Source organism: Protopterus annectens, chromosome 8.part0 (genome assembly GCF_019279795.1).
Source record: "Protopterus annectens isolate FY-2018-M chromosome 8.part0, PAN1.0, whole genome shotgun sequence".
Lineage (NCBI taxonomy): Eukaryota > Metazoa > Chordata > Ceratodontiformes > Protopteridae > Protopterus > Protopterus annectens.
Window position 1 is genome coordinate 533,055,461 of NC_056741.1, and position 24,960 is coordinate 533,080,420.

At 42.4% G+C, this 24,960-nt stretch overlaps 1 protein-coding gene across 1 annotated transcript in view; it reads right to left on the reverse strand.

The window, feature by feature from the left end:
* Positions 1–24,960, reverse strand: part of SETDB1 (SET domain bifurcated histone lysine methyltransferase 1) — a gene marked incomplete in the record, with an annotated part of 3,089,600 nt that overhangs the window by 1,308,704 nt on the left and 1,755,936 nt on the right. The window contains 1 exon segment of the mRNA XM_044080041.1: positions 15,700–16,302. Coding sequence (XP_043935976.1) covers positions 15,700–16,302 — 603 coding nt within the window.

Consider the following 24,960-nt stretch of genomic DNA (forward strand, 5'->3'; position numbering starts at 1 on the left):
AAAATAGTGTTAATGACTTGCTGAGAGCACCCACCTGAACACTGTTTTGAGATGATATGTAAACTGCCTGCAGCGTCACCTTGGAGAGGGTAGTCATTTCCCAAGCTTGGATGACCAGTCTGCAGAGTACGTATGACTTTGTCCCCCCTTGTTTGCTGATATACCACAGGACTGTGGTATTGTCTGTAAAGATTCTTACAGGCCCTGGGTGTATGAGGGGAAGGAATGTTTATAGAGCTAGGATGAAGGCAGTAGTTTCCTTGACATTAATGTGTTTTTTCCAATGATAGGTGTCCCACTGACCATAAACCTTCAGTCCATTTACAGTTGCTCCCCATCCCAGCTCTGAAGCATCAGTGTATATCTGTTGTACTGCAGGGAGTGGTTGCAATGGTAGCCCTGGGTGCAGCTGAATTTGCTGGATCCACCACAAGATCTCTTTCTTGAGACATGGAAGGTATGGTATCTGAAACTCTAGTGTGTGGTCATGTTGGGACCAAACATTCTTTAGGTAACACTGAGATTTTCTCATGTGTAACCTGGCTAGGGGCAACATGGGAAGTGTGGCTGCCATAAACCCCATGAAGCACAGGAACTCTCTGGCCAAAATACAGCTGGCTAGGAGTAGGTCCTGGAAGCAAGTGGTCAAACATGTGACCTTTTCTGGTGGAAGAAAGGCCTTCAACAAATCTGTTCTTATTCTGCAACCCGGGAACACCTGGTCCTGGGAGGGAGTACAAGAGGATTTAAGATGGTCGACTGTGAAGCCTAGGCCTTTGAGGAGGGAAATGGTTAACTGTAGGTGAAGATGATCATCTAAGTATGGGAAGATTTGAACACCTTTTGTTCTGCAAAAGGCCACCACAGGAGCTAGACATTTTGTGAATACCCTTTGGTGCAGTGGAAAAACCAAAGGGCAAGGCAGTAAACTGAAAGTGCAAGGACTGCACAGCAAAACGCAGGAATTTCCGATAAGATGGGTGGATAGGGATGTAAAGATATGCATCCTTCAGGTCTAGAGTGGGCTAGATAAGAGCTGGGGGTCAAAAGTGGAACAAGTGTTTGGAGAGAGAGAGCATTGGAAGGTGGGCACATGGAGGAAATGGTTTAGAAGAGACAGGTCCAAGATAGGTTTCCATAAGCCATAGTTTCTTGGGACTAGGAAGAGTCTGGAATAAAAACCTAGGCCTTCCAGTCCTGGAGGACTCTCTGAATTGTACCTTGTCTTACAAGATCTTGAATGACTTGTAGGATGAGATGAATTTGGTCATTTGGGGTGTGTGGGATACCTTTTGGGCGAGGCACCCCCCCCCAGGTCATGAAATATCCTTTTTCCACTACTGACAAGACCCAGTTGTCTGAGGTGATCTGTTGCCATACGGGAAGATAGTGAGGGAGGTGCGCAGAAAGGGGAAGATATAGGCCTGTCATGAAAGGGCTGTCTTGGAGTAGTTTGAAAGGAGATAGGCCTGGATGAGGAAGGTTTTCGGCCAACTTTTCTGGGTTTGGTGGAGGCTTAGCAAGGTAGTTTCTATGAAACTTGGGCACTGGTGAGACAAAAAGGAGTTTGAAGTCCTGCAACTCTTTGCTTTTTTTTTCCTGCAGGTTTTTAAACAGTTCTGCTGACTGCTTTCCAAAGAGAAAGTTATTGTCAAGTGAAGCACCCATAATTTTGTTTTTGAAATCATCAGGCAATGGTTGTAGCCTGAGCCAGGAGTACCTACAGTGAACTGAGGCTGAGGCAGCTGACCTAGCTGGTGCTTCTACAGCATCACAGCTGCATTTTATAGTGTGTCTAGTGACCTGTGCAGCTAAAGAAAGGGTAGAAGCCACCTGTGCCTTGGTGGGAGAATCTGTTATTGAGTTCAGTTGATCCATGGTTTGTGAGACCAGGTCCAAGGCATATCTGACCATATGTGTTTGGTAGTTGATGGTTCTAAACTCCAGTGTGGAAAGTGTGTAAATTTCTTCCCTAACCTATCCATCATTTTACTATCTTTATCTAGTGGGAGCAAGGAAGAGGAAGGAATCTGTCTGGATTGTTTATCTGGAGAGACTGCATTAACAACAGGTTCTGCAATAGGAGACATGATAAGAAATTTGAAGTCATCAGGAACTTTATAGAACCTGTCTGGTCTTTTTGGGGCTGGTGGCTGAGAGTCTTGGGCCTTGGAAGCCGAGACAAAGGTGTCCAAGTAGGCCGGGATCACTGGAGGAATGGCTAAGGGGGAGGTGGATTCCATCTGCAGAATCCCATAATATCTCTTCTAAACTTCTGTCATTTGTGTAGGATCCCATTTGAAGTAGTTTTCCCAAAGGTGATGTCTTCAGGTGGGGAATCATATTCTACAGAATCCTCTTCAAGAAAACAATATCTTAAGGGAGAAGCCAGTTGTGAGGAATATGAAAGGGACTCGCCTGAAGAGGAAGATGAAGAAAAGAATGTGGGTAAGTGGATGGACTGTTTAAGCGAATGTTCATTGACCATTTCAGGAATGAAGGACGGATTTGTACGGAGAGAGACTCTATCCTTATGAAATATCAGGTATGGTGAGTTAGCCATGAGTGCTTGTAGTTCTGAGACACATCTGGCCGAAGTTAGGGCTACAAGAAGCACTGTTTTCCAAATGCGCTGTGGCTGCTGGCTCGAAGGGGGCAGTAATGAGTTTTTCTAGAATTAAGTTCAGGTCCCAAGGAGAAGGTTTCCTTGGAGGCCTGATATGAAGTACCCCTTAAGGAAAAGTTTTACCTCTAATCTGGATAACAAAGGTGGATTGAGAGGTAAGCAAGCAGAGATAGCTGATAAATGGACTTTCAGTGATGAATATAAAAGTTCAGACTTAAGGAGTTTACACATGTAAGACAAATCTAGGGGTACGTCTTCCTGAAAAGGATCTAGTTGCCTGTGAAGACACGGACTGGAGAATCTTTTCCACTTGCATAGGTAGGATCTCCTGGTAGTGGGTATCCTGGCCTCCTACAGTGTCAAAAGCACGTTCTCTGAGTAAAGGTGTCTAAAAGGGATCAAAGGTTCATCACCCACAGGGTTAGTCAGAGGGTTTGGAGGTGTGGATGGATAAGTGATCCCTTCTGATGTGCGGTGAGGTCCACCTTGTGGGGGAATCTTCTTCAGGTGTCTGTGGATTGGGCAATGGGCCTAAAGAAGCAGGCCTGGGACTCAAAGCTGACAGACCAGAACGGGTCTGTGAGAAATTAGGCCTAAGGGCCATGAAGGCTTCGAAAATACATTGAGAGCATGCCTGCCAATCAAGAATACCTTCTGAAGGAGCAGACAAATGCTTACACTTATGTTTCTTTTTTAGAGAAGGGGTCTTTGGTCTGGGCTGAGCAGGCACAGGCCTACAATCCAAGGACACCAGAGGATTAGAAGAGCTTTCCTCTGATACAGAAGCTATCCTAAGCCGTTTGGGCAAACCAGGTTCCCTCCTGACATGGGGAGTCAATGTCGCTGGTACCTCCATGGTTGTGCAGGCTGGAGAAACTAGGGCAGCATCCGATACGGTACCTGCCAAAGTCACCAAAGCCATTAGACATACCACAGCCCCTAGATCGGTGGCTGACAGGCTGTCTGAACCTGGAGGAGCAGGTGTTTTTTTTCCGGCCTAGCTACTTTAGCCTTCCTTCTTGGCAGTTCGTCCGAAACGGCAGATGTCACTTCCACACCAAAAGCAAAGCACTTAAGATGCTAGTTTTCCATCAATAAGTTAAGGCTTGCGAGACAGCTGCGCAGAAGTTTTAGGGACAAACGACTGGCAAATGGAACACGTTTTGTAGTCGTGAGTAGTCCCTAAACAAGAGAGGCAGAGATCATGGCTATCTTTGTGTGGAATTTGACGTCCGCACTTACATTTTCCCTTCCTAAATGACATGGACGGAATCAGCTAAATGAACAAATGAACAACAGCCAGAATAAAAAATGTTCCCGAACAGGGCATTTATCTTTTTGAAGATACTGGTGTGGAGCAGAATGAGCGAGCTGATGTTCGACTGGCAGCAAAGTTCTGAGGTCTGCACGTGTGGACGTCACATTTATGGCCCATGGTTTATGGTACCTACGTGTGACATCCCATGCAGCATACAGCAGCCAGGCTAAGCTTTTGTATTTGGGTTGCCTCACGCAGAGGATTCCTCATGTTTAGAACACTGCAACATGAGAACAGAAGGACATCTAGAGTCATCTCCACTGCCACATATCCTACAGCTTGAAGGACCAAGCGGGCAGCAATTTTGGAACTGCAGAGTATTTTCCTTACTTGTGATCTTCAGGTCTGAACTCTGGGAAGGAACACTGAAGGAGTCTGTCTTTGTGTTGAAATGTGCTCCTATGAATTCCAAGTTTTGAGTTGGGGCTAACAGACACTTTTCATAGTTTATGGTGATTCCTGGAAGTGAACATGTGTAGAGAACATTCTCTCTTGTCTGTATTACTTGATGTGTGGTTGAGGAGGTAATGAACCAGTCGTCAAGATACGGAAACACACACACACAATCCTTGCAGTCTCAAGTGAGTTGTTACTACTGCCATGAATTTGGTGAACACCCTGGAGGCTGTGGTAAGACCAAAAGGCAAGACTCTGAATTGCTAATGACTGACTTCAGCTGAAAGTGTAGGTACTTTCTGCAGTGCCTCCCAGCTGGAAGTGTAGGTACTTTCTGGAGAGCCTGCTCATTTTTATTTGATAGTACACGACCTTCTGAAGGTCTGTCGAGCACATCCAACTGCCTCTTCCCAAGAACAGCAGCGTGGAATGAGCCATGACCATCAGAAACGTGGTTCTCCATGCTGATTTGTTTGGGTCTATACTAGAAGACAAAGTTTCAAATTGCGAACGCTCTAAAGAGCGAAAATGCTGGACCTAGAAATCATTATTGTGGGGGGCTGTGCCCTCTACAATCCCCCGCTAAATATATATTACAACTCCGAGATCGCACTACAGTGAGGAAAGGGCAAATATTCCAATCTTCACCATACTGCAATCTCAAAAAAACACTTCAAGGTCCATCATTTTCACTCTTTAGACTGTTCACGATTTTAAACTTTCAGTCTTCTAATACAGACACGATTTGTTTAGGTTGGCGAGATCCAGCATTACTCTCCAGTCCCCTGTTTTCTGTGGCACCAAAAAGTATCTTAAGTAAGTCCCGGATTCTATTTGGTCTGGTACGACTTCCTGGATGACTCTCTTGACTAGCAGCTTTTGAATTTGATGCACTGCTTATTCCCTCTGACTGGGTGGAACATCGAGAAATCTTCTTGATATTGGAGGTGAATGGGAAAATGGTACTGTATAGCCTATGGATACAATCCTCTGCACCCAGGTATCTGTTAACTCTAGCCAGGCCCTCTGATGCAGGGATAATCGACTCCCGATTGCCTCCAGAGGTGAATTGGGCCTCTGTTCAGGAACACTGGAAAGGCCTATCAAAGAAGGAATCTCTGGACCCTCTGTTTGGCAGGTCTCCTCTGCCGTTAGGGTGGCGTCTATTATTGGAGTTCCTCCGTCTATTCCTAGAGGGACTCCACCACGTGTCCTGGAAAGGGCCCTGGGACTCTGAACCACATTTTCCCAATACCTCACTGATTCCTGTAAAAGGATCATTGAGGACTGGAAAATATATGCCCAGAGCAGACAGGGTCTTTCTGTTCTTTACACACCTGGTTAGTCTCTTAAACACTGGGGCCAAACAGTGACATACCATCAAAGGGAGCACTGACAAACGATGCCTTGAAGGGCCCCGTAAAATCGCATAAGCACATCCAGGCATGCCTCCTTATGGAAATGTTGGAACCCACTGCCCTTGAGGTTCCTTCAGGAATATTTGAGATCAACCTCATGGAAGAGTTTGATACTGATGCAGGGTAGCAACTGGGAAGATACAAAGGCCTACACTTCTTGAGAAACAGGTTCTGACAGGGTATTAGAGAGTTCCTTAATTAGATTTCTCTGTAACCTGGTGAAACAGCTACAAAAACATTGGAGTAGACTACAGCACCCTGGACCCGACAGGGTAGCTTTGGCTCTGAGAGCTCTCAAGATCTAATGGAGCTGAAGAACTCAAGGCAAGCCTTTGATCAGAGGGAAAAGAAGTCCTCTGATCCAAGGCAGAGGGAACCAAATGACTCAGATCCAAGGACTCTGAGACAGAGATGGGTGTCAAAGGAAGAGTTGTGGATGATTAGATCTCCTGACCCAGAAGGGCAGGAGTCTATGAAACGCTAGGCACACACTGCGCCGGGAGAATCCTCCTCACAAACCTCTCCACATCTTCTTCGGTTAGGCTACTGGACAAATGAGTAGACGTAATAGAGGGAGAACTAGGTGTCTCCAAAAATGGGGAGGGAACCTTTGAAGGGACTGGATCTATAGAAAGAAAAATAACCAGTCCTTGGTAATGGAATTTGTACCAGTCCTTACTAATGGAATTTGTAAAATCAGATCCAAAGTGCCGTGATCCGAAATGCTTTGTCTTGACCTTCTTAGGTTCCTAGGGATCAGCCTGTCCGAAATAGTCTGATTCAGCAGATCTTGGATCAGAGCGGAAGGTCAGATCTGATAGTTTTGTGTCTCTTTTGAATCTGAAGTCTCTGACTTGGAAGGTCTTGGACCCAAGCAAGATGTCTGATAGGGTTTGACAGGTCTCCTTTCCGGGTCTGAAGAGTCAGAAAAATCCAAACGAGGTCTCTTTTTTGCCTTCTCCAATACTATGGAAAAAGAGGAAGAAGTGCTAGGAGTTGGTGAAGCAGTCTTTTGTTTTGTTTTTCAGAAGAACTTCCAGATACTGGCTCAGAGAAAGAAGTCAGGAATAATCCCGCAAGGTTTAATTTGTTTTTATGCCCAGTAAGAGACCTGGAATTTAAAGAATGACAAATAGAACAGTCCTCCTGAAGGTGGAGAGGACCTAGGCAATAAACACGAGTGTGAGTCAGACAGGGATTTTACGACCGCAATTTGTACATTTTTTGAACACTGCTGGGGCTTTCCCTTTATCAGCCATGACTAGAGGTTACAGATAACAATAGACCAAAGTTTGAGTTTACACTTTCCTTACATACACACATATATAGATTCCCTTCTAAATCACGAAATACTGAAATATTGAATTTCAGTACCTTGAGACCAGAATAGTGAAAGTGCAGTTGACTGAAACTGCACATTGTCGAATCTTAGTCTGTTGAATCTGCAGTAGGTGTGGTGTGCTCTGGTCATTCGTTGTATGCTGTCACTTTAAGGTTTATTGGTTTCCGGGTAGTAAAGAATCAGCCGACGTGTGGTTATGTTCAGAGATTCAGGTAGGTTTGTAGTTTGTCAGGGTTTTGGATACACATGTGGTTTGTTTTACTTTTTTGGAAAGTTTTAGAAGTCAGTTAGGGCAGGTGAGTGTGTGTGTGTGTGTTTAAGTGTTGAAAGTGGTGAGTTCTGTATATGTGTGTTTCTTGTGAGACAAGTATAACACAGTGCAATGGGAGTGTAGGGCATGTTACAACATACATATATATTTTTTGTCGTGTTAATGCAACTTCAGAGTTGGTATATATAAGTAGCTTGGGTGTAGGGGGGCTTGCCCCCTGATTAAATGTATCCTAGCATTTTTTTTTTTTAATGTCTGGGGAGGGTTGGATTTTCATTGCGGTCTGTTATTTTCAATATTTTGGATGTAGGTGTTTTGAATTTTTAATTTTTGTGGACTTTCGCTATTCTGGTCTCGAGATACTGAAATTCGATATTTAAGTATTTCGAGATTCAGACGTGAACACATATATATATATATATATATATATATATATAAAAACAAGAGCAAGAACTACCAACAATGGTAAGAGAATACACCAAAGTGTATGGAGGGAGGGAAGTACTAAGGATAGAATGAAAAATGTAAATATAAGGGTAAGGGAAAGAACAAATTTGTTTGTAAGATAGCTTTTAAGAAAAACAAAGATAAAAGAGAGGAAAAAGGCAGAAGTAAATAATAATAAAACAATTTTAAGTCAGTTGAGAGCACAAGGAAGAACCATGTCTTTCAATAGAAGCGCCAAACGAGATTTTGAGATAATTGAAGGAGGTGCATTGTGGTAAGGCGGTTGCTCGAGAGCTTTTGTGATCGCCACAAGCCAAGGATTGGATCCGAACCCAAAAGTTGAGGACCGAATGAAAACTGACATCATTAGATCAATATTTATCAGATGACTTCTGCTCTCAACTTTCCAGTCGACATTCTAGTTCACCTTAACAAACAGTTCATATTTAAAAGACAGTTCAGCACAAAGGATTGAAGCCAACTGCTAGCAGACTTTGTACTGTAGTTCAGGATATGAGATTTTCAGCCACCATCTGCCATCGCTGGGACTCTGGGGAAAGTCACTAAATCAGACAATGCTTCACAGTTGCCCTGAAAAAAAGGCTTGTGCATACTGGGTTTTACAAGGTTAACAAATTATTAGAGCAAACTAAATTAAAACAAAACTTAACTATTTATTTATATGTTCCTTTCTAAATATTTCATTCAGGCTTCTACCAACTTGTTCATGCAATTTTTAAAACACAACATGCTTGAATAAACTATGTAAGTTCATCCACCACCTGGCATCAGTAACAAATTATTTCTATACATATTAAATCCAATTCACATTCAAGTCTAGATCACAATTATGATGTAGTGCACAGAGCACAGTGACTACGCTTAGATATCTGGAAAATGACAATCAGTTAAGCGCCACTATAGGGTGAGACCCAACATTAACAAATGTTAACCACCTCTGCTTAACTTGTTAATGTTGGGTCTCACTCTAGGCAATCAAATTTGTCAGTACTGAGCAGCAAAGGCAGCAGCAGAATAAAAACAGACTTGCTTCTGCATGCTGTCTGCACTGGTAAACGTGTCTCTCACTTCCTGTCATAAACTTAGAAAGTTGCTAGAATAACAGGATGCATGTTTGTCAGCATTTTCTGAAGACTATGAAGTCTAAAACTCAAACGTCTGTCATTACTTATTGATTTCAGTCCTCACTGATTTGTCTGAAAACCAATTATATTATGAGGAACAAACCAAACATATGAGGCAAAATATCTGGACATCTTACAGACATGGTAAAGTGAGTGTAAACATAACAGGACAGAGTTCCACTGTCTTTCTGACAGTGATTGCCAAGTGCTTTATGGATTTGACAGTTGGCAAAACACTTGGTCCTTTTTTTTATCTGCAACTAGCAGTACATGGAATAGATAATGCTCCATGCACTACTAAGCATTATGAACAGGTTACTTCTATTTTTTATCTTTTTCTTATATTGCATTTGTTTTGTTTTAAGTTTTTTTGTTCTTTTGGAATTTTAAGAAGTTTTGGCTGGGTCAGTTGGAAAAGTTAGAAAAGAATCCCTTTGCAGACAGTGAATAACATCCAGCTAATTAGTGGAAGGATCTGATAAACAGCATTTCTCGTTTAACTAGAAATATTTGAAGGCATCTTTATTTAGGTAGACTACTTGTTTGACTTGCTGTTCTCTGCCTGACTATTGCTAATCTCTGCCTGCATTTGATTGGTGGCTTTTGAGTTATTGGCCCCAACTATAAAACTGATTTTGGACTTTTCTCCCAGTCCCATCTCATAAGCTCATTCAACTTAGTACTGAGAGATCAGTTGAGAAAGCTGACCCCCTTAGCCTCTTAAATTTGAATTATCTTCTGTTTCCTCCCTTTCCACTTACTTAAAAATGCAATTTATTCACCTGCTTTTACTGTATCTGAGCGCATTCCTACCTTAACACATTACTTTGATTTTTGCTGCTTCTTCTTGAAGTGTTCAGTTGCATTTATTCGGCTGCATTTATTATTGCTTGTTAGTAGCCTGATTACACTGTAACGGTTATTCTACACCTCTTAATTTTGATTTAAGCACCAGTCATTTTACATTAGGAAAGTCTGTGGTCTAAACTCTTGTGGCAGGAAAGAGCCGCCTACACCTTTCTATGCTGGGAATTGCTGGCTGAAGGCTTATTGTGTCCATTATTCTGAAAGTGTCTTAGTTCTGCTTTAAGTACCTGGGCTTCAAACCAGTTGTTTTACATTAAGAAGGTATGTGGTCTACACTCGTGGGAGGAAAGGGTAGCCTCCACCTTTCTGAGCTGGGAATTGCTGGTGAAGGCTTATTGCGCCTGTTATTTTAAGTGTCTTTGTTCTAGTTTAAGCACTTGTGTTCCAAACCAGTTATTTTACATTAGGAAGGTTTGTTGTCTACACTTGTGTGGGAGGAGAGAGTAGCCTTCACCCTTCTGAACTGGGAATTGTTGGTGAAGGCTTATTGTGTTTGTTATTCTAAGTGTCTTTGCTCTGTGGTCTGCTCTCTTGTGACATTACGATTTTTTTAACTACTGGAGCATCTAGTTTGCTCATAGCTGAGCATTGCATATCAAGTTGCTTGTCTTGCTGACTTACTCAATATTTACGTTTTCTTCACTCCTCCCTAGTAGATCGGTGGCCATGGATATGCACTTCTTGACTCTTTCTGTGGCCAGTCTGGTTGAGATTGGTACTCTGAAGCATTGCAGCAATTGTCTCGTGTACACTGACAACCCAATTATTCTTAACAAAACAGACTGTGTATGTGAGAGGTGTAAATACACATTAACCCTGGAGGCAAAACTCTCTCATATAACCAAAACTAATACTATACAGGTTGTCAGTGACACTTGCACCACACCTTCTGTATAAGGTAAAGACTCCACACATAAAACTACTTATGCTGAGGCACTTACAGGAAACCTTCCCAAAACACTAAGACCTCCTGCACAGTAAAAAATCAGCCCTCAGCAATCATATAAATCACACACCCACAACTACAAATAGTAAAACTGCATCCAGTGCCTCCACTAAATGTTTAAGGCAAACCAGCACACAGCCAAATTTCCTGGTCATTGGTGATTCTGTAGTGAGGCACACTGATGTCCCCACTCACCAGATGCAGTAAGGAGAGTCACGTTTAGTTGCCTTTCCAGGGCTAACATCCATCAAGTATCACAGGCACTCAGGTCATTGAACCACAGCTACAAGTATGACTCTGTCATAGTCCATGTGGGTGTTAATGAACTGAAATGTACCTCCTTTGACTACATGAAACAAGACATGATTGAGTTAGCTAATTATACGTCTCAGGCAGGTATGAGCCTAGCACTGTGCAGCATAATACCTTCTACAAGGATGGTGCAACGTTATCAATAGAAAATTATTGATTTTAACAATTGGCTTAGCTTCTGGTGTCAATCCAGGGGGGTATAATATTTGACGGTCTGGGAGGACATGGTTGACAGACCATGCTGCTTTTGCCATGGATGGTCTGCACTTATCCCCCTCTAGGCTTTCATATATTGGGAAAGACCTTTTCAACTCCCATTATGCCTTTTTTAGGCAATGCCAAACATAAACCTACTGATTTAACTGAACCTATGAAGGAATATCTGAAGATGGTACTGCTCAATGCTAGAAGTCTTAAACTCCACTCCCTGCAAGCCTTCCCCTCCCTGGAAAGCGTAGACATCTGTGCAGTAATAGAGACGTAGTTTAATGTCACCGACAGTACCTCAGCAATGCAAGGTAATAATGCCTTTCACACCATTTGACCAGCTACTACAAAGGAGGGAACAAAAGATGGAGGAGTGTCAGTCTATATTAAGACTAATCTCACATCCAGACTAGTCAAAGTGTATGAGCCACTCATCATATATGTGCAAATCATCATAAACAGGGTGCCATACCGTAACCTTACAACATACAGGTCTCCCCTCCATATCCCAGAAAACCCATACTACCCATCTCAATGTACAAGAGTCCCTCACTGTTCAACCCAATATGATATTCATGGGAGATCTCAACTACCATTCAACAGACTGGGAATCCTACACCACTTCTAATACACAAGCCCAGCGATTCTTACCATTGTTAATAAAAACATCCTGTAACAGTTGGTCCATTCTCCCACTAAGGGTACAAACATCCTTGAACTTGTACTCACGAACATGGAGGGGGCAATGTTCCTCACCCATTTTTTTTGCTAATCAGATCTGACCATAATGTGATATTACTTGAAATAAAAATTAAATCCAAGGATCCAGCAAAACCAAAAACCTTTAGAAACTATTCCAAAGCTAACCTCTCAATACTAAGCAACACCTTGGCTAAATTCCAAGCAACCCCAAATCCACTAAACAGCATAGACTACAGTGAGCTACTTACAAAATCTCTAATCAGCCATACCATACTAACAGCTTTATAAAGCAAGTTGTGCCCACTTGTATTAAGCATAAAAAACTCAATGGTGGAATCACACTATCAATCGGTTATACAACAAAAAAAGTTACACATTCTAAACAATTTAAGACAGCCACTAAAGAGCACTTTAAAAGTCACTGGTCCTGCCACTGCACTCTCCCTCCTTACACATCCCCTACTTCCCATACCTTAATCTACTTTCTACCCTTAACTCACGCTTCTCACTAGCTCTCTCTAATCTTCCTTGACTACTTTTTCTACTATCTTCTAAAATCTATTGAGCAAATCGCCTCAGAGAAACATTATATTGTAATTGTCTTGCCTTCATGCAACAACATTATGATAAAACTGGGTTTTAGTAACCACTTACCCCAAAAACTATATTCATCTTAATGACATATTTTCTTTTTATACATCTTGAAATAGTTTTGCTATACACCTGATTATTGACACTGTATAACATTGTATTGCTACTTAATGCCTTGTAATAATCCTGTAACATTGCTGTTTAATGCTAATTTATAATGAAAATTGTATAATATGTTGGAGCTTTTCTCCTGGGCCTCCACAGAAAAAGGGCTCTTCAGCTCAGTCGGACAATCCCTATAAACAAATGCAAAATAAAATAAATGAAAATAAATAAATAAATCTTGGCCAAGCGTGGGAGGAACAAAACCATACATACTAAAAGCCTCCTGATCAATCTAAACAGGTAGATAAGAGTGCTAATTAATACTTCAAAGGCTAAATTTGAAGAAAAAAATAGCCTGTCATGCAAAGGACAACCATAAGGCTTTAGCCAGCTATGTCCATAACATCAGAGGAAATACACAACAATGCAGAGAACTTATTGTAAATTGCATCATCCACACTGAACCAGAGGCCAATGCCAACCTTTTGGCTGACAGGTTTAGCTCAAATTTCAACTCCCACTCCCTCCCGATAGTCCAAAGGAAATGCAATATAACACAATCCCCCAAACCATTACTAGAGAACAAGTCATTAATGCACTTTCCAAGGCCAAAAACACTGCATCAATGGGCCCTGATAACATCCCAGAATGTTTAATAAATAGCATGGAATATCATCTCTCTGGTCCACTTGACTCACTTTTCAACTAGAGCCTTCAGTCAGGTTGTGTGTCCATGGAATGGAAGATGGCTACAGTCATTCCCCTGCACAAAGGAGGTCCAACCACTGATCTGGTTAACTCCAGGCACATAAATCTTACCAGCCTCACATGTAAGGCCATGGAAAGAATCATCTTGGACATAAATGAGGACATAGGTAACCTGAAAACGATGGAACCATCACTGTTTGGCATTGTTAAAGGAAGGCCATGCTTATTAAATATGGTGGACTTTTCTGAGAGGGTCACCAAAGCACTGGAAGAAGGTAAGACTGTGCACACAGCTTACTTCAACCTGGCCAAGGCTTTTGATGCAATATCCCACACTCAGTCATTATAGACAAGCTCACTGATTTAGGTATAAACCCTTTTATCACCTGCTGGATAACCAACTGGATCACTGATAGGACCCATAAGGTCAAAATAGGTGAGGCCACCTCCACGAAGAGGCCACTCACTAGCTGAGTACCCCAGGGCTCAGTACTGGGCCTGCTCCTTTTCAGTATCTATTTCTCTGAAATGGAAGCAAATGCTGAAGGTTGTCTAAGTTTGAAAACTGGGGGTCATCATCAACTCCCCTGTAGACACTAGCACTCTTCAAGAAGGTCCATCTTTGACTAATAAATAGTGCCAAAGCCACGGTCTTAAACTCAGTGCTAAGAAATGCATAATTGTACCTTTGGGGAAATCAACCATCTTGGCTAATAACCATGTTGACAATAAACCCCTATGAGTCGACTCAGAGGTCAGGGATTTTGGATATGCATGTAGACAGTGGCCTTACCTCCAACAGCCAAGTGGCCACAGTGGTGAGGAAATATCCCTTTTATGTGCAACGTATAAGTAAGGGCATGGCATCTAGGTCCAAAGAGGTCATTATCCCACTGTACTCCAGCCTTATCAGACCAATAATAGAGTATAATAATTATTTTGGTATGTACTTGACCGGGAATCTGCAGCAACTAGAGTGACCTCAAAGGTTCCTTACAAAAAATACAAGGCGTAACAAACCTGCCTTATGCACAGCACCTTAAAGCCCTGTTCCTCTACTCAGTTTCCTATAGATTGCTGAGGGGTGATCTATGCCTGGCTTACAAGGCATCAACAAACCCCACACTTATAAATCTCCTACATATTCGTAAGTCGAACATTACGAGAAATACAAGGTCTAGGGACTTGAATTTTGTCTCTGACAAACAGAACATGCTGGGAAGACAGATATGTGTCCCAGAAACAGCCTCGCCTATGGAACAGGCTTCCTATCCATATGAAGTTGAGTTTGTCTATAACCCAGTTTAAGCACAACCTAGACAGGTGGATGGGGAATAGAAAATTTACACTAGGCCTGGCACCCAAGTCCCTTATGGACAGAGGTAGCTTATAAATGCCTGGCCCTCAATGTCTTATTTAGATACAACACATTATTCTTCTTTCTGGAAAACTTGGCTAGGTTTAGAAAGACCTCTTGGTTAGCTAGTCTAGTAACAGTCTACAAATGTATGTATGTATGTATGTATGTACAAGCTTTACTTATGCACTCTCGACATGGATGACACTATTAACCTCTCAAGCTTCACTCTACAGGGGAATTTCTCAGCATCCATGTCTCTAACACATAAGCAGGTTATGATCGGTGACCCGCTCATAATCCTCTATGCTGTTCAAATCCATCAGAATAAATCACAACAAACTAAGTGCTCAATACATCATACCTCACTGCAGTGCCACTACCCCCAAATATTATACTAGTGTAAATTTCTCTTTAATGCTATTCCACTGCTGTAATATGTGTGTGTGTGTGTGTGTGTGTGTGTGTGTGTGTGTGTGTGTGTGTGTGTGTGTGTGTGTGTGTGTGAGAGAGCGAGCCTATGCAGGAGTGCACACACCATGGAATACCACTGTCCAGTAATCCAGAATCAAAAAAGGACAGTACAGAAAGTCAACCAAATACCAAGACTCAACCCAAAGGAAGTGCAGGTTGAAATACAGAGCCACTGCAAGTTTGCCAAACGACAACATAAAAAAGAAAAAAAACAAAATCTGTCCCCAAAGTAAGGTTCCTAATACCAATCAATAATCAAAAATGGGTAGGAAGACAGAAACTCACCCACAAAGTTTAACAGCTGTGGTGGAGCCTATAAATAAAAGTGCAACAATATTCACTGTAAAGCTGGGCAAGACATTTTTAAATCAAAAGCAAACAATAACCTAAAAAAAAATGGCAACTATTTTTTGCAATACACAAACACTACATTATACACTAGAAGAAAATACTTTTAGAGCACCTACTTATCTCGACAGCCATCTGTACAGTCACAGCCCACAAGGAACTCGCTGCTTGTATTGATGAAGACACCTTTTCCTGGAATCCTCTCCTTGCTGTACTTCACTTGGGGAGGAGGGGTCATGTCAATCTCATTGACACATGACAAAGGAACATCCTCCCTGCCTCCAGTTATATCTTGTATAAAATAAAAGGGTTTTTGCGGCTGAAACTTGCGATCCACTAGTACATATGGGTCCAAACAAAACATTTCTAGGTAAAGAAAGTCACAATATGTTTTGAAGAGATAGTGTTCTATTTCTTCCATGCTGCGCATGCAAAGGCCACAAGGAGCCTTGTACACAACATGGAATGCCATCTTACGGTTAATACGGCGTCGAGCAGTCATGCGCCTGAAGTCATAAAGTAGCGGGACAAGAAGGGGATTCTTGCCTCTATACTGGTCCTTCCTTAGAGGCCGTATCCTGTCTAGACATCCATGACTACAGATATGAGGGAGGTAGAAAAGCTTCTCAGATGGTGCTCTGTAAGTAGGCTCCACGGGTACTCTATCTGTCATGCTATGGCACGGCTGGAAGGAACTGGTGACAGTTGGAGGAGGTGCATATCTTAAAAAAGAAAAGCAAAAAATTTAGACATTTTAGAAAGAAATCATTAATGTTAAGAAGCTGAAACCCAGCTAAGCTAAAAGGGATTTAGTTTATTTCTGTATCTTTTCACTAACAATGTCATATTATTACAATTTACTAATACACATTCTGCCACATTTTAGTAATCCCACTGATCACTCCTTCAAAGCAGAGTGGTATCCTTCTCAAAAATTAATAATACCCAATGTTTTCTCATTTGCCAGAATTCTTTCAAAATGCACCCAGTCAAAAGTACTACAACTGCCCTTTGAAACAGAATCACAAGTATATTTAAATATGTATCACTGTTCATGATGTTTTTTACTTTAAAGTTTAGTTTCTGAAATGGCCTTTTTCATTTCTGCCTTGTTTTATCATTAGTTAAGCCATCACTAAACAACATACAAAAATATAAAATTGAAAAATTGGGCCTAATCCATTCAGTTATAGGGAAGTAGTAGAATATGAGAACTCCAGCACCTTACAGTTCAGCACTAGCTTGTATCATCAAAACACAGTAAGCAAGTAGGTGTCTAATGGTTTATGGAGAACATTTACACTGCGTCTTTCAAAGAGGGACTTCTCTGTTCACTATACCATTACAAATTACAGTTGTATGTATATATGTATACTAACCATAACAGTATACTTCAGAAGAGATCACTGTAATAGTTAAGTCATAATATGTGGGTTATACCCAAATCACTAGTCTCCTCTACAGTTCAGAAACTGCAAAAGCAGAGCATTCTTAGCTGTGAGGCTCCAGTGCTGGGCTTGTGTTGGGTAAGTATTGAGTTAAACACTAAACCCACATGTGGAAGCCCTTAACAATAACCTGCCTAAGCAACAAAGCTGAAACGCAAACAAACACCAATCACAACCAAAGTGTCACATAGCTCACAACACCAGTGTACCACCTAACAACGGCCCCTAAGGCAAGACAATGTACCCAACACTTTAGCCATAGGTGACTCTATAGTCAGGCACACTGATGTCCCACTCACCAGACTGAACAAGGAGAAAATTACAGTCAGCTGCTTGTCGGGTGCCAGGATCAGGCGCATAACGCATGCACACAAATCACTCCACAACAAGTACAAATATGACTCTGCCACTGTCCATGTTGGAGTGAATGACTTGAGACGTACCTCCCTGGACTACATGAAAAAACATGGAAGAGCTCTTGGATCATGTGGCCCAGGCAGGTATGACCCTAGCCCTGATTAGCACTCTGCCTTTGCCCAGAATGATACCATAGTATAAGGACAAAATGATTGACTTCAACAATTGGCTAAGCTTCTGGTGTCATTCAAAGGGGATCCAGTATCTGTCTGCCTGGAACGACATATGACAGACCACAGTGCTTTGCCAGAGATGGTCTATACCAGTTGCCCCTGGGATTCAGGTTACTGGCTAAGGCTCTTGCTACCCCTATAGTGCCTTTTTTAGGCAAAGTTCAAAGGACAAAACCACCACCCTAACAGGTACAAGCATGCAAAATCTGAAGGTAATGCTACTCAATGCTAGAAGTCTAAACCTCAAAATGCACTCTCTCTCGAGGCACTCAAAAATGGAGAACATCGATATCTGTGCAGTAACTGAGACCTGGTTCAAGGCTCCAGAGAGCACCCCTGCAATACCAGGCTACAACCCTTACCATACTTTTCAGCCACCAAACCAGGACCGGAACACTAAAGGTGGAGGAGTGTCCATATTCACCAAAGATATTCACAACACCAGGCTAGTTGCCCAACACAATGCGTCTGAAATTCTCCAAGTGCAACTAACACTAGGTAAGACTGCAATCCATACTGTAGCTTGCTACAGATTCCCCATCATGCCACAAGATTCTCACTACACCTTTCTAAACATACTGGAAAATATTAAGATACAACCAAACACCCTAATACTGGGTGATTTCAACTACTCTGCCATTAACTGGGAAAACTACTCGTGTACCAACACCTTTGCCCAACGGTTCTTGGAATTCATAAATTCCAATGCCTGGGATAAACTAATCCTTAGTCCCACCAGGAGCTCCAATATTCTGGACCTGGTCATTACCAACATGGGAAATGGATGCTCCACACCTATGGTCACCACCTCGTTGGTCAGGTCTGACCATAAGCTAATTACCCTTGACATCAACATCCCACCCCCACCCCCCAGTAAGGAAACCTCCATAAAAAAACTTCTCCAAAGCCAGCTTCATGTTACTCAAGTCAGAAGTGACAAACTTCATGAAACCCATGCAGACTGGAACTGAAAGTTCGACTGCTGAATCCTACACTAAGACACTGTATGAGCACATCCACTTGTCCATGAATCGTGCCAGCCCCAATAGAACCAAGATGCTCTCCTCCAAAAAAAGGAAGCCTATCAGGTGGTCCCTTGCCATAAATAAACTTTACAACAAAAGGAAGAAACTGTTGCAGAAAAGAAGAAAATCCCAGGATGCAAAAAAACTCCCTAACCAGCCTCAGTAAGAAGCTGAGATCCCTCATAAAATCCTCCAAAGCTAGTTTAAGAAAATAAAATTGCCAAAGATTCCAAAGACAACCACAAAGCATTCTATAGCTATGTCAAGAATCTAAATGGCAATGCTCAGATCTCCTTTGAGCTACAAAAGAATGGCACTAAATATACTGATCCCAATGATATTGCCAATATCCTGGCAGATCGATTCAGTGCAAACTTCACCACCCTCTCACCCCCTAAAGGGCCCATCTCAATACCGAAAGATTGCCAAATTCAGGTAATAACGACCACATAAGTAAAAAAACACTCTCCAATGCTAGGAATACAGCTTCCATGGGACCAGACGACATCCCAGGCTGTGTACTACATGAACTAAAAAATGAACTGGGACCTCACCTAAGTGTCATGTTTAATCATAGCCTCACCTCAGGCTTCGTGCCTGTGGCGCACAGCTACAGTTATCCCACTCCACAAGAGGGGATCGAACTTGGATCCTGGGAACTACTGCCCCATCAGTCTGAAATGTCTGATCTGCAAGGCCATGGAACATATTATCATGGAACTTATAAACAAAGACATTGGCAACCTTCAAACACTGGACCCCATGCAGTTTGGGCTCGTGAAGGGGCAATCTTGTCTCCTGAACCTGAGTGTCTTCTTCGAATCAGTCTCCAGAGCCGTGGACAAGGGTAAAGTGGTCCACACAGCCTATCTGAACTTCTCCAAGGCCTTTAACACCATCCCCCACTCTGGCATCATAGATAAACTGACTAAGCAGGGCATTAATCCCTATGTCACTCGATGGGTTGTCAACTGGCTCACTGACAGAACCCACACTGTAAAAGTAGCAGACTCCAAATCCAGCTCCAGACTTGTGACAAGTGGAGTACCTCGGGGTTCAGTCCTGCGACCGCTCTTGTTTGGCATCTACTTCTCTGAATTACAGGCCAACACTAAGGGACTCTGGCTAACAAAGTTCGCAGATGACTGCAAACTGGGAGCCATTACTGAATCCCCAAATGGTGTGGACATTCTACAAAAAGGCCTTACAGAAACAGATTTTTGGTGCCAGAGCCATGGGCTCAAGCTCAATGCCAAGAACTGCATAGTTATCCCCTTTGGGAAAAAACATGTACCCGTGAATTACCACATAGGTGACAGTACACTAAACGCTGAAAGTGTGATAAGAAACTTAAGGACACAGGTGGACAGTGGTCTCATCTTTGATAACCACACTGCCACAACAGTCAGGAAATCCTTCTATGTGGCACACCTCATCACTAAGGGCTTTTCATCCAGAAAAAAGAGGAGGTCATTGTCTCACTGTACTCATCCCTCATTAGATCCATTATAGAATACAATCCCCCATTTGGTATGCATCTCTCAAGACATCTGCAACAACTGGAAAGGTCACAGAAATACCTCACTAAAAGAATCACAGGCCTAAAGCAGATGCTCTATGCTGACCATCTAAAAAAAACTCCACCTATACTCTGTCGCATATTGTCTACTCAGAGGCGATTTCTGCTTAACATACAAGCCAATGTCAAACCCAGAGCTGTTGGACATGCTACACTTAAAGAAATCCCAATCCCTCAGAGATGCACGCTCCAGGGATATAAACCTTGTCATCACAATGAACAAAACATGCTGGAGGGATAGGTTCCTGACCCAGAGACTCCCCAGACTCTGGAATAGACTGCCAGACACGTCAAGCACAGTGCCTCTTTGGCCCTCTTCAAAAGAAACCTTGATGACTGGAAGGGAGGAAATTCACCCCAGGGATCACGTCAGTCGCCCTGTTAGACAGGGGTCCAGGGAAGTAAATACTGTGGGAAGAAATAGTCAGGGAATTGTAATGGCTAGGCTTGTATAGGCCCTAGGGCCGATAGCCTAGTACCAACCTAGAACCTATAAATACATATAAAGTTTTATATATCCTACATTGCTGCAAGACCTCTTTAGTTCTCTGTAGCAAAATTCCTTAAATGATAGAACTGCTGCACTAGGCAAATGGTCCTTTTGTGTGTGATATAAATAAGGCAGAGACTATTAAGTCCAGTATTTTTATAGTTAAGAGTATGTGTACTAAACCTTCCAAGTAAAACAAACAATAATTATAAAACTATAACAAAAGAAACTGTTGAACAATGTTTTCAAGACGGCAACAAGTATACTTTGTAACTATAGCCCTGTATAAACAATAACTGTAAAATATTATGAACTTAACACAGCAAACATGTTAACTAAAATATAATGAACCGATTTTTTTCTCATTACTGCATCCTCCCCCCAACCATCTGTTTGTCACTATGATCACTGTGAAGCATCATCCTGCCAGATAAAATCACCTTAGCTAGCAGACCTAGGAGACTCTCTCTGTGATACCCTCCCTATGGGAGGAATAAAGACACCATGTTGAAGTTTCCAGTAGTTTATTCAATTAAGTAGATAGATGAACTGAATGAAATACTATAAACTTCAACAAGGTGTCTTTACGTCTCCCACAGGGAGGGTATCAGAGAGACAGTCTCCTACATCTGCTAGCTAAAGTAATTTTATATGGACTAATTATTTATACTCTCTTTGTTGTTAGTCCTGTCACCCTCTGGGTCACAGGTGGGATACCAGACTTCACTCTAGCCCTCTGGATTACCTCTGTTTCCAGCCAGTAATAAGAGTTCTTTTTTTTTTTTTTTTTACTTTATTATTTTCACCCTAACCTAAGCCGCGGTGGTACAGTGGTAGCAAGAGGTTTTCCTGTTCGATTCTCGGCTGGAGTGCCTTATGTGTGGAGTCTGAATGTCCACCCCACGGTCGAGTGGCCTCTAGACATGCGTGAATGGGCGTGCCTTCGCTGAAGGTTGGGCGTCGGGCTGCCAACTCAGCACCATAAAAATCTACTGCCAATCATTAGCGGACCGGAGTTCCGCTGTGGCGACCCCTAACCGGGAAAAGCCGAAAAGACACAAAAACATTTTCACCCTAATCTTGGAGATGTCTCCACAGATATTTGAACGGGTAGCCATACAATGGGTGAGGCAAAATTGTGTCACAAGCACAATCAAAATGACATAATCCCTCAAGAGCACCCCTTTCTTGTAATCCAGACACATTCCCATTTGTCAACAGAGATATAGTACACAAGATAAACATTCCAAGTTGTGACTTACTCCCCACCCCAACAAAAAGTGATAATTTTTCCTCCCATAATGTTTTTTAAACACCTTTAATGAATTATCACTTGTGACATAAACAAACTTACATTTACATAAAAGTAATTAAACTTTATTAACCGGTTCATGTTTACAAAAAAGTACTGTTGCATAAAATCTTACTATAACAGTAGATACCCTTCTCTTCACTGCTGCAGTACTCTTTACAATAGGGATCCCTTGACAAAGGCAACCCGACGTCCAGCCAGTATACCAAAGCTTTCTGGTAGTAAAGGGTACCCCGTATGTCACATGCATGCACCACAGGGCATAAGGGTGACATCTGGACGTATCATCCTCAAAACTGAAAAGCCCCAATACGAATGACAGTCTAAGGATAAATGCAGGTAACAAGCACATCCAGAAAGAAAAAAGGACTGGGGAAAGCGGGAGGAATACTGCAACAGTGAAGAGAAATACATCTACTGTTATGATAAGATTTTACACAACAGTACTATGTCCTTCCATATCACTGTTGCAGTATGTAGGAGGAGGAAGGGCAAGCACAGCCCTCTACGAAGCCATGGAGAATGCCCTTGGCAAAGCCAGCTCTGGCCCTAGAAACCACATCCAACTTACAGTGCTTAGTAAAGATATAAACAGAAGTCCAGGTTGCTGCTTGAATTAGTACCCAAACCCTTGATAAAAGCACAAGAAGAAGCCACAGACCTACTGAAATGAGCCTTAACCAAACAAGAAAGGCTCTGCAATGAAAAGAACAGCAAAATGAAATGGCTTTAGATAGCCAAGAATAAACAGTTTGCTTGGACACAGCCAAGCCTAAAGACCTAGGATGAAAACAAACAGCTGTTCAGATTTACGAAAAGCTTTAGTTTTATCCAAACACCTGAGTTGTTTATGCAAATCCAAGGTGTGCAAAACCTTCTCACTAGCAGACTGTGGGGAAAGGAGAAAAAGTGAGCAAATGAATAGACTGATTAAGAGACAACTCATTAACCACATTGGGCACAAAAGACAGATTAGCACAAAAGGACACTGTGTCTCTATGAAAAACCAAAAAAGAAGGAACAGCCAGAATGGCTTGCAGCCCAGACACCAATTTGGCAGAAAGAAGGGCCAAAAGAAGGACAGTCTTTCAAGAATGCTGTACGGAAGTTAAAGCAGCAGGCTCAAAAGGAGCCTGAGACAATTTTTTTAAAACAAAATTAAGGTTCCCAGGAAGGAGGGACAGGCTTCCTGGAAAGCCTAACGTGACGGAAGCCTTTAAGAAACTGTTTGGCCTCAAATCTAGAGGCTCATGGAAGAGTTAAAGGCAGACAAGCAGAGATAGCGGACACATGGGCCTTAACAGAAGAATATGCCAACCCAGCATCAAGCAATTCACACAAATTGAGAAACAAAGGAAAGTACAGTTGTGTACACTTACCATAAATGTAGATGTTCGAGTGTATTCACTGTTGCAATCATCACATTTGGGTTATCTGTCTGCAGGTAGCCCTCAGCCAGCCAGAATACCAGAGTCTTCGGATTTCTGCATCGGATGCTGTCTCTTCTTCCATGACGTCAGGTTGTCAGGGGTATAAAACATGCAGCCAACACCATTACATCAGTGTTTCTTGCCCCAAATGTCAGGTGCCCCCATAATAGGAAGCAATGATATGGTATGGTAAACCCCCATCAAAAAGCAAATACACCTGAAAAAAATAACTATACCAAACAAGAAGGAAAGGTAGAGCCAAGAGAAGTCAGGGGGTTGGAGGAAGGGTAACCAGGACTGCAACAGTGAATACACTCTAACATCTACATTTATGGTAAAAGTGTACACAACTGTACTACGTTCTTCGTGTTTCACTGTTGCAGTCATCACATTTGGGTTGATTCCCTAAGGAAGGGAGGAGGAAGTTCAAGAGCATTAGGGCCAGCAATTAAGCTTGCAAGGCTGCAGTAGCAAATCCAGCTCTGGATTTAGAAAAGACGGGCATGTGGCAATGCTTGGTGAATGTATGTACACAGCTCCAGGTAGCAGCTTCTAGGATGTCTCTGGTAGGGACTCCTCTGAGAAAAGTCGCAGAGGTAGATGCAGCCTTGGTGGAATGTGATCTTATCCCCTGTGTGGTAGGTTTTCCATGGTGCTTGTAGAAGAAATGAATGCAATGAGCTATCCATTTGGAAATGGTTTGCTTTGAAATGGCCTTCCCCTCTGCCCTTGCAGCAAAGCCAACTAGCAGCTGTTCAGATTTTCTGAGAGGCTTAGTCTTGTCCAAATAAAATCTAAGTTGTCTGTGCACGTCCAGAGAGTACAGTATTTGTTCCCCTTTATTTTGTGGATTAGAGAAAAAAGTAGGCAAATGAATGGACTGATTTAGGGCCACACTAGACACCACCTTGGGCATAAAGGAAGGATTAGTCCTGAGGGAAACCCTGTCCGCATGGAAGATAATGAAAGGTCCCCACTGCCATGAGGGCCTGTACTTCAGACACTCTTCTTGCTGAAGTGATGGCTAGGAGGAAGTCTGTTTTCCAAGAAAGGAATTTCAACTCTGCTGTTGCAGCTGGCTCAAAGGGGGGGTAGCTTTTCCAATACAAAGTTAAGGTCCCAGGCTGGAGTGGGAGCTCTCCTGGGGGGGGGGGGGGTGTCTTAAATTTTTGGCCCCTCTAAAGAATAGTTTTAGCATGGGGGAGAGAAGAGGGGTGGCTCAGTATTATAATGTGCTGAAATGGTAGAGGCATGAATTTTAATTGACGAGAAGGATAGGCCCTTGTGGAGCATTTCTGTTAGGTACTGTAGAATATGAGGTAAGCTGGGCATCGTTGTGCCCACCCCCTGAGCCTGGCTCCAAGAACAGTATCTTTTCCACTTTTCAGCATAGGATTTGCTAGTACTAGGCCTCCTTGCCTCCAGAATGACATCCCACACCTGCTTACTGAGGGATGCTAGAGGACAGCTCAAGGAATTAGCCAGGCTGCAACTTTCAGGGTTAGA